Source organism: Lolium perenne, chromosome 1 (assembly GCF_019359855.2).
Source record: "Lolium perenne isolate Kyuss_39 chromosome 1, Kyuss_2.0, whole genome shotgun sequence".
Classification (NCBI taxonomy): Eukaryota; Viridiplantae; Streptophyta; class Magnoliopsida; order Poales; family Poaceae; genus Lolium; species Lolium perenne.
The window spans coordinates 173,360,903-173,370,949 of NC_067244.2; the positions used below are offsets into that span (position 1 = coordinate 173,360,903).

General features: G+C 48.1%; 2 protein-coding genes across 2 annotated transcripts; one reads left to right on the forward strand and one right to left on the reverse strand.

Annotated features, from left to right (window-relative positions):
* Positions 1-5,109: 5,109 nt before the first annotated feature.
* LOC127304506 (uncharacterized) lies at positions 5,110-6,388 on the forward strand. The gene is made up of 2 exons (XM_051335191.2): positions 5,110-5,793; positions 5,869-6,388. Exons 1-2 carry the CDS (start codon positions 5,575-5,577, stop codon positions 6,247-6,249), a joined length of 600 nt encoding a protein of 199 aa, XP_051191151.1. The 5' UTR covers positions 5,110-5,574; the 3' UTR covers positions 6,250-6,388.
* A 978-nt stretch (positions 6,389-7,366) lies between these two features.
* On the reverse strand, positions 7,367-9,519 carry LOC127312968 (uncharacterized). Its single transcript, XM_051343519.2, has 5 exons — positions 9,102-9,519; positions 8,724-9,025; positions 8,370-8,634; positions 7,882-8,305; positions 7,367-7,794 (listed from the first exon to the last, which is right to left on the reverse strand). Exons 1-5 carry the CDS (start codon positions 9,495-9,497, stop codon positions 7,529-7,531), a joined length of 1,653 nt encoding a protein of 550 aa, XP_051199479.1. The 5' UTR covers positions 9,498-9,519; the 3' UTR covers positions 7,367-7,528.
* Positions 9,520-10,047: the final 528 nt, after the last annotated feature.

Here is a 10,047-nt window from a genome sequence, read left to right on the forward strand (position 1 = left end):
GGAACATCGTGATATAGTTTATCATTTTACCGTGAAAAGTAATGTCTAAAAGAAATGGTAATTCATGATAGTTTATCATTTTACCGTAATGGTTACAAGAAATCGGTGATTGTTCATCATTTTTTGCGTGGAAAGTAATGGCTACAAGAAATGGGTGATGGTGTATCATTTTTTGCGTGGAAAGTAATGGCTACAATAAATTGGTGATGGTGTATCATTTTTTGCGTGAAAAGTAATGGCTACAACAAATGGGTGATGGTGTATCATTTTTTGCGTGAAAAGTACAAATCGGTGATGGTTTATCATTTTTTGCGTGAAAAATAATACCTAAAAGAGTTTATAATTTAGCTCGTGAAAAATAATACAGAAAACCAAACTTTAGCGTACTGGGTAACCGCCCTTTAGCATACATAGAGGGTGGAAGCTAACCGCCGACAGAGAGAGAGAGATGGTGGTGGCCCCGACCAGAGAGAGATAGGGGTTATCCTGCCCGTTAAATCATACGATCAACGGTCGGCGGGCACGATCCGCGTGACATGGGCTAGACCAATTAGGGCAATGTTGGGCGTCTGTGAGAATTTGTGAAGGGAGAGGGCAAAACTGAGTAGTATCAAGAAACCAAGGGCAAGTGAGTAGTAAACAGACTAAGGGATTCAAATATGAGATTTAAAAAATGAAAAATGTGTGTTTTGTACAATGAAACCCATCTTGGCCTACCTCAAACTATTTGCAATACAAATATACATGAGTGTGAAAATTATGGTCTCATTCAGACAAAGTATGTTTTGGGGAAAGCTGTTTTGGGTAGGGCTTATTGTGGAAAACCATGCACCTTCATAGCTACTAGGTGATTTGAGAAGTGAAAATTTGTGGTAAAACTTGATTTATCTATGATTTATCTATGATTTGAGAAGTGGCAACTTGTGGTAAAGACTCCATGAGTAAGTGCCACTCTTTTTCGGAATTTTTTGCACATTAAATAACTCATTTAACTGGTTAATCCCATTTGTTGACTCTCTGTTGACCAGCCACTTGAGGGTAAAACTGAGTATATTGCACTAGCCAGTATTAGCACCCAAGAGGAAAACTGAGCATACAAAAAATGCTAGTATATGACTCGAGGGTATACCTGATTATATCTAAATTTCCAAGGTTAGACTCGAGGACGCGTGTTGCGGTGCAGAAGTGGAAGACGTGCCATTGTTGACGCGTGTCGCGGTGCAAACGTGCACTAGTGGACGCGTAGGACACGGGTCGCATTTAGGACGCGTAAGCCCCTCTCTCCCTCCCTCTGCACACAGTACGTCTCATTCTCGCTCACGCACGAAACCACGCCTCTCACGTCCCATCAACTTCTCCAAATCGAAGGAAAAACCCCAACCGCCGTACGAGCCCTGCCGGCGACGGAGAAGAAGAATGCGCCGGGGGCCATCGCCCCCGATCCCGTCGCCTCCGAGCCCATCGCATCCGAGCCCGTCGCTGCCGAGCCCGTCGCCGCCGAGCCCGTCGCATCCGAGCCCGTCGCCTCCGAGCCCGTCGCCGCCGAGCCCGTCGCCGCCGAGCCCGTCGCCTCTGAGCCCATCGCCTCCAAGCCCGTCGCCGCCGAGCCCGGCGCCTCAGAGCCCGTTGCCGCCGAGCCCATCGCCTCCTAGGGCGGCGCATCCAAGCGCGGCGCCTCCGTGAGCTGGGCCTCTCTCATGGGTGACGGACCACTTCACAAGATCGGCGAATGCTTACTGGCGAATGAGGAGTACGTGGACGCCTACTCTGCTATGAGGCAAGTCTGTAGAAATTGGCGCTCAGGTTTACCTGAGCCCGACGTGCACCTGCACGAATGGATCATGGTAGACCACGCCCTTCCACGTGCCGCTGAGTTCACCTTCCTCCAACTCGGCACATCCCGCTACGTCACCATAGATCTATCGGAAGTTCGTGCAAGGTTCAAATTCCTCCAAATTCCTCCATATCTATAGGGTTAATCTATTCTTATTTTCAATCTTAGTGATGAATGTTATCTTCATCAATATATTTTAGATACTACTTCGTCGGTTTTGCCGTGGTGTCATCGTGCTTGCCCAGAAGAACCCGCCGCACAAGATACGGCTTCTGAACCCACTCATAAAGGCATCGAACACTATGTTTGAGGCGCAGATGCCATATGTTTTTCTGAATTCAGTCGTTGTAATCAAATCCCCGACTATGGTCTTCGTTTGCTCACATTACCCGAGCGAAATTAGTTGGGTTGATGAGAGCACTCCAACTAAGGATATAAATGAAGATTGGGGAGATGGTAGTTTTTCGATGGAGAACCATAATTTGCGTTGCATTACCCCGTTAAATGGTGAACTGTATGCAATAGCTGTGGATAATTTTGAGTCCGGAAGAATAGTGTGCACCAATGTACAGTTACAGCAGCGCGCGAGCACTGTCAAGATGGAGACACTAATTTCATTTCCACAACTTGGAAATGACAAGTTCTATCTTGTGAAGTCGGATGGTGATCTGCTGCTTGTGTTGTTGGACAACATGCTTTTGGAGGACCAACCATTGGTGTACCGTGTGGACACTCAGAGCCGCTCTCTCCATCCGGTCAGTAACATTGGCAGTCATGCCTTCTTCGTGCATTATATCCGGTGTATCTCCATCGATACCAGAGTGCACCCGACACTTCTACCTGGCTGCATCTACTACGCCGATTTGGGTTATATCAGAGAGTACATTCATGATACAAAGGCCTGGGATGAGTGGCCACGATATGTGGATAGAATGGGAAACTACGGTCTGAGAAATGAACACAGGCCATACCGTCTGGAGGATGTATTGGCCACACACTGCAGACGGAAGGAGTTCAATGAATATTTCCTTGGGATAATGCACGAATGGGGCGACGAAGAAATATATGAGCAATGAGGAATCTTCTAGCTGGCCATACATTGCGTGCGTCTTGTGTTTTTTTTCATCTTAGTTTGTCGTGAACATTAACAATGTTATTGGCTGCTTTTGGCTGCTGTATGAAGTTTATGTACTCCCTCCGATTCATATTAATTGACTCTAATATGGATGTATCTAGTCTAGATAAATACTAAATACACCCCCATAGAAAATAAAAAATGTTCCATCATGATAAAGAATAAAGAAGAATAAGATTCATCATTCATCACAGTAAAAATTATAACAAAATAAAAATAGCAATTCAATCAGTGGGATAATAGTTCCAAGACGAAGAGTTCTTTGATAGGATGTTGGAAGGGAATATAAGCAACTCAACTGTTAAATATTTCTACCGAGTGCCGATTCACTGTTTACAATAGTTTCACCGAAATTACTATAATGATGTTTATAGCTGCAAAAAGGATTAAACCATTTCAGAAAGATGTGTGAATGCGAATAAGATGATTTGTGGAGGACATGGACAGCTAAAGAAAGATATGAACAAGAGCGGTTCCAAGTAGTATACTTGGGAGTATCTGTAGCAAAGAAGAGAACACCGATATTTCGACTCAAAGGAAGTAAGCGACGAGGATGGCGATTATTTCGACTCTGCCATGCCACGCCTCCTATAACTCCTTGAAGCCGTCCATCAACACATCATCGTCGGTCATGCCAAGTGTGATCACTGCGACAATGTCGAGTGCGCGACACTACCCTCATCGAGTGCGCCTAGACAGGCACATCACTTAATTAGGAGGACATGCATATGAAGCGGTTGGGGCGTGAGCCGGCGGCAAGTGCGCCGCCCTGTAGTGCCACGTTGACGATGCTCCTGTTCACGGCGCGGTGCAAGAACGGTTATGTACATATGAACAGGGCGGTGAGATATAACCAGGATGCTTTTTTCCTTTTCACCAAGTTGGAGATTAATAGTATTCTTCCCTCCGTTGCATAAAAAATGTGTTAATTTTATCTAAATTTAGATGTTGATAAATTTAATGTATATAAATGTGTCTAACTCTGAGAAAGTAGAGATAAAAATATAACACCGGTAGTGAAGGAATTGCTTTTTTTTTTATACCGGCAACATCGAGATACTTGTTCTACGCCAATTTCATTACACTACCGCACTACTATTAACAATTGCAATGGAGCAATAGCCTGTCGCTTCTCAAATTCAAATCTCAAATTGTATTGAGAATGTTGAAATAAGTGATAGGGTATTGAAAACAATAAGGTCGCCGATAGGGTAGACATCCTCCCACTGGGTGTTGAACAACATTGTATCAAGCGTCAAGCCTCGCCAGGATAGGCGGCTCCTCTTGTTCGCTGCTCCATGTAAATTTCCGACCTTGCATCAAGTCTTCAGGCTGATCATCATGGAAATCCAAGCGTCGCAAGCTGCAGGTTGTGTGGTTGGCTTTTAATTTGCCGTGGTATCTGTCTGTATAGTATGAAGTCCAGGCGTCCAGCTCAGGGCCTACGTGGTAGCTGTGCTTCTACAGCTTTTGCATGGGGGCATGGGGCTAGCCTCAAACCCCTGCACGATCTATGTACTCTATGTATTGAAAGCGAACAACATACTGCATCACGTACCTGGATCGTAGAGCGGCGTCATGGTTGGTCGCACTCACAAGAGATGGAGATCGAATCAGGGGTTTCCACCGCAAGATCGGTGCCATCGAGGCCCAGTTTGGGCCCTCGATAACAGACATGGTTGCCTCTCCCTCTCTTCGATCGAGGCCGCGCTGATCTCTCCATGGTCATCCGCGTAGAGCGAGCTTCGGCCACCTCAAAGTTGCCACGCCAGGTCAAGCTCGAGGAGGGCCGGCAATCATACGTACTTGCTAGCTGCGGAGTCTAACTCAGGCATGGGCAAGCAGGTCCTCGAGGTCCCGGTTGGACCGATCATAGTTGAGCGGAGCCATGGTTGGTCACCCACATAGTTGAGCGGAGCCATGGTTGGTCACCTACAGGAACGACGGCCGTGGCTATGTGCAGAGCGAGGGAGCGAGGCGACGGACGGGCAGAATGGAGGCGCCAGGAAGTCATGGTAAAAAAACACGCGATTTTTTTTTAAATAATACACTTTTTAATATTAATTCCAGGAATAATAGCCGATTTCAGCTAATTTCAGAAATAATACACCGTCCGGGTGGGGGAACCCGAATTTACAAAATCGGGTTTGAGGAACCCGAAATAAGGAAATCGGGTTTGGGGAACCCGAAATTAGGATTGTTCTGCGCCTTCTGCGCCGTGATGGAAAAAAAAAATAAAAAAAGCATAAATCGGGGTAGTTGAACCCGAATTCTGAAAATCGGGCAAGATGAACCCGATATCTAATAATCGGGCAATTTGAACCCGACTTCAATAAATCGGGTTTATTGAACCCGATTTTCTGCCCAGCACGAAATTTTCCCGCCTTTTCGCGTTCGCACCGCCGTGTTTCCCTCCCGCCTTTGCCGCCACCCTTCCCGCCACTTCTTCCCGCCACTCTTTCCCGCCATCATCTCCCGCCACTATCTCCCGCTAAATTTTCCCGCCACACTGTCGAATTTTTGCCTATAAAAGCAGGCATCGCTACTCTGGATTGCACAAGTTGTTGTATCTCAATTTTATCCCGTTTGCTCACTCTTAGCCATCATGAGTGTGCCGTGCTCTGACCAGGAGTTTAGGCCGGTGAAGGCGAAGGCTGCAAGTTTACCCCCGGGTGTGACTGCGGAGCGTTGTTGGTGCGGCCGTGTTGCTAAGGTTAAGCAGGTGGAGGATTTCTCCGACTGGTTCGGCATGAAATTTTTCATGTGTGCGAGCTATGAGCATGATCCACCCCGTAGTTCAGCTTCGTCGTCCACCAGGCCGCCGGTATGTTTCGACATAATTGTATGTTGGCTTAAATTTGTTTGTGAATTTGATTTAATCTTACTGTTTGTGTTGTAGTCTCCCCCGCCCCTATGCAAATGGTTTCACTGGATAGACACGGAGCAGCCGGATTGGGCGCGCGAGGAGGTTGAGGAGAAACAGCGCCGTGCGTGGGCAACGTTCTTTGAGGAGGAGCGTTGGGAAAAGGTTCGTGCTAATGAGAAAGCAGAGCGAGAGAGGCAGATACAGAAACTAAGGGCGGAACAAGCTCGTAACCGAGAGGTGAATCAGAAGAGGATGGATGATGAGGCTGCACGTAGGTTTGCAGAGGAAGAGGTTCGCAGGGAGGCTCGTGAAGCGGAAAGGAAGAGACTAAGGGAAAGAGCTGCTGAAGCGCAAGCGGCAGAAGAACGCGGCGACAAGTCTGGAAAATGGCCACGGTGGACGCAGGGAAAGTAGTGTGATGTGTCGTATTGGCTATGTATCTTAATTTCAGTTGTATCTTAAATTCCGTTGTAGTGTCGTTGTATCTTAAATTCCGTTGTAGTGATAAATCCTATTTCTATTTCAGCTGCAATGTATCTTCATTTCTGTTTTAGTATTATTGTTTCCCGCCTAATTTTTCCCGCTCAGTTTTTTCCCGCGTTTTACCCCCGCCGTAATCTCCCGCCAATTTTTCCCGCTCACTTTTTTTCCGCCTTTTACTCCCGCCCTAATCTCCCGCCAGTTTTTCCCGCTCACCTTTTCCCGCCGAAAGTCGTCCCTTCTAGCCTATAAAAACCCCCCAGTGTTTCCTTCTGTTTCAGTGTATTCTCTCAGCAAGATGGATCCCCCATATAAGAATCCCCCCCATCTTTTCACCGAATCCATGGCCAAACCTCTTCTAGACGAGGCCCGCAAAGTGATGAGGGAGAGTAAGGTAGACACATTTGAGGAGTTCATCAGTAGCGACGCCTTGCTCCGTAAGGTGGGTAGGGAGTTTGAGAAATATTCTTATGGGTGGCCATTGAAGAAGATGCCTGCTCGCAGCCCACGGGAGATAAGGTGTGAGCTTATCAGGTTGAATGAGAAGTGGAAGTCACTAACTTGGAAGAATGAACGAGATAGGGAAAGAGATTTCAACTTTCCATGGCTGTGGACGGTTGAGAGTGAGGACGACGATGATATCTTTGAGCCTAGCAGCAAGGCGAAGAAAGCTGCATCGTCGAAGGGCAAGAGTGCCAAGTCCTCGAAGGGGAAGAGTGCTGCACCACCGGTCATCGACTCGGACGACGACTTCGAGCCTAGCACGAAGGCGAAGAATGCTGCATCGTCGAAGGGCAAGAGTGCCAAGTCCTCAAAGGGCAAGAGTGCTGCACCGCCGGTCGTCGACTCGGACGACGACTTCGAGCCTAGCACCAAGGCCACGAAAGCTGCAGCATCGAAGGGCAAGGGAAAGGGTGTGCTGCGTTCTTAGTGTTCTAGTTATCAGTAGTCTCATGGATCTTGCAGTATGTTGTAGCGTTGTTGTACCATTTAATTTGTTAGAAGAGAGGTATGTTGTAGTGGTAAGTTGTATCTTAATTATCAGTTCATGTTGAATTTGAAATGTTTGTTGAATTTGAAATGTTTGTTGAACACAAATAGTAGTCATACATGGCGCATACAAATAGTAGTCATACATGGTGCATACAAATAGTAGTCATACATGGTGCATACAAATAGTACTCATACATGGTGCATACAAATAGTACTCATCTCACTGATCACGGCCCCTCCCTCCACCTCGCCTCGGTGGCGGTCGAGCCTGAAAAGGTGACGGCGAGTACATACGAACAGGTGGCTGGCGATGTCGGGGAGGAAGCATGTACCCCTGCTCGTGCTGACTGTACTGCGTGGGATCTGGAGGTGGAGTTTGCTGTTGACTTGAAATCCAGTCTTGATAGCTCTGCTGTGTTTCGTCCTGATCGTGAGCACTGGACCAGAAGGATCGTGATCCGGACCCCGTCGACATATGTCCCTCACCTTTGATTAGATAAAAAAACCGTTAGTCGATCATGAGGAAATTCACACATGGTGCACAATTAATATGGATAGTGATGAATTGCGTACCCTCTGGCTCATCCATACGGGGACGCCACCCGAAGTTAGGCATGGGAAATTGCTGCTCCATGCCGAAACCGGCACGCTGCCAATACTCGTAAGTAGGCTCCTGCTGCTGCTGGTTTTGCCACCCAGAACCTCCTGCCTGGTTAGGAGATGGTGGCCTCGGGCTCGGCGGTACCTCCATACGTGGGCGCGGGGCGTGCCGCGGCTGATGCACCTGCAAAGAGGGACGAGGTGGCCGCTGTGCTGCTCGGTACTCGGCAACATCCGAAGATCGCGTGCATGTGATAGTCGCGTAGATACGACGTAGTTTGTCCTGAAGACGCTGTGCAAAGGAGGCGTGGTGCTCATACCGTCCAAGAAGTGGGCCGGAGGAGAGCGAGCGTGCATACTGGGCGGCGTCATCTTGCAGCTCCGCCGTCAACACGGCCTACAATTGTGAGCTCAAATTAGTTATGTGTTGGCCAAATGTAGAAAAAATATATTTGACTTACTGCGTGATGCCGAGTGCCTGAAGTGGAGTGACGAGGGTAGGTGTCCCACATTGTCGAGGGATCCCTCTGAACTGGGTCACACGCCTGGCTCAGCCGAAGTCGTGTCCTAGGCATGTATGCCCGCAAGTAGTGCTCAAATTCCTGAAGATCAAATGGCCCCATGGTGGCCCATGAAACTGCCGGCGCATTGGCCCAACCGGTGATGTATGGAGCGAGGAGTTGCAACCATCCAGCAGCAGTCTTATTCGCTCCTTTCCTGTTGTACCTGAAAAATGAAGACGAACATGTCTTAGGATAAAATTATGATTGTCCAACATGATGTAATAACTTTGGATAAATTTAAATTGTACTCACGCGTGGACGCGTGGTGGTAGAGGAACTGTGGGAGGTGGTGGCTCGATCAGCTGACGCTGTCCAAACTGTCTCATGACCCTCTGCTGCGACATCTCCTCCACGAAGATATCGAAGATGATCTTCGCCTTCGTCATCCAGTAGGCCCAATCTCTGGTACACATGTTCGATATACCGCCTGGGTATGCCTCGTCGCGGTGGTCCTCACTGTATGGCTCCCAGGTGACATCGCTCTCTAGTAGTAGGTCAAACTGCTCTGTGAATGCTGGGTAGCAATTCCTTAGCTGATTATGCCCAAAATGTCTCTGCATAACATAACACAACTAAGTTAGTGTTACATCTTATATAAAAATATAAAGAAGGAGTAAATATTGCGAATACCTTCCGCGATGTCCATAGAGAACCAAACGTCGGCATGTCGATGCGCTCTGCGTCGTACAACTCGTCTGGCGGCCAAGATCCATCTCTAATCTCAGGACGGCCGATGGGAAACCTCGCCCATGACCAGAGCTGCAACAGGAGTGGACAACCAACGATGCCAGAACCATGCGAGGTTAGCTGGCAACCCTTACACATACCTCGGTACGTAGCGGCTAAGACCGCAGAACCCCAGCTCCTCTGAATGATGTGCTCTGCTTCGGTGGCCTCTGCTATCTCCTGAGCTATAGGGATGTACCGCGCACTGATCGTATTCCCGTGATTGTCCGTGAACATCGTCTTCCCGAGTAGCCACATGAGGTACGCCTCCAAGCTGCGAGTGATCTGGGCCGCAGTCATCGCTACATCGGGGTATCCGAACTGCTCGATCTGTCAAGAAATATTCAATGTTAGGACTACATATTACACGGTAATTAAGGCTTGATAAAATAAATGAAACTGTTACGAACCTGGAACTCGTGTAGCCACGCCTGACGAGGGCCGTGAGCCTCAAAAGAGATAGGCCCAACGCCGTGGCGAACACCAACGAAACGTGCATCCATGCTGTGCATCCATCCCACGGGTTCCTCCAATGGGCCGATGGGCTCACCAGCCAACGGAAGGCCCAGCAACATAGACACGTCCTGTAGAGTAGGAGCCATCTCACCCCAGCGAAAGTGGAAGGTGTGAGTCTCGGGCCTCCATCGATCCACTAAGCAGGTGATCAAAGCAGCATCGTAGTTCAGACGCGAAACGTTCTCTCGGGCCTCCACTAATCGAGCGAAAGGTAGTAGTCCAGCCCACTTCAACCTGCAAAACAAATGATGAAAAAGGTAAAGCAAGGTCCAATTCGAAGGTAAATTTCAAATTAAAGCTAAAACACCTACCTATCTTCCCACTGAGGGTGTAT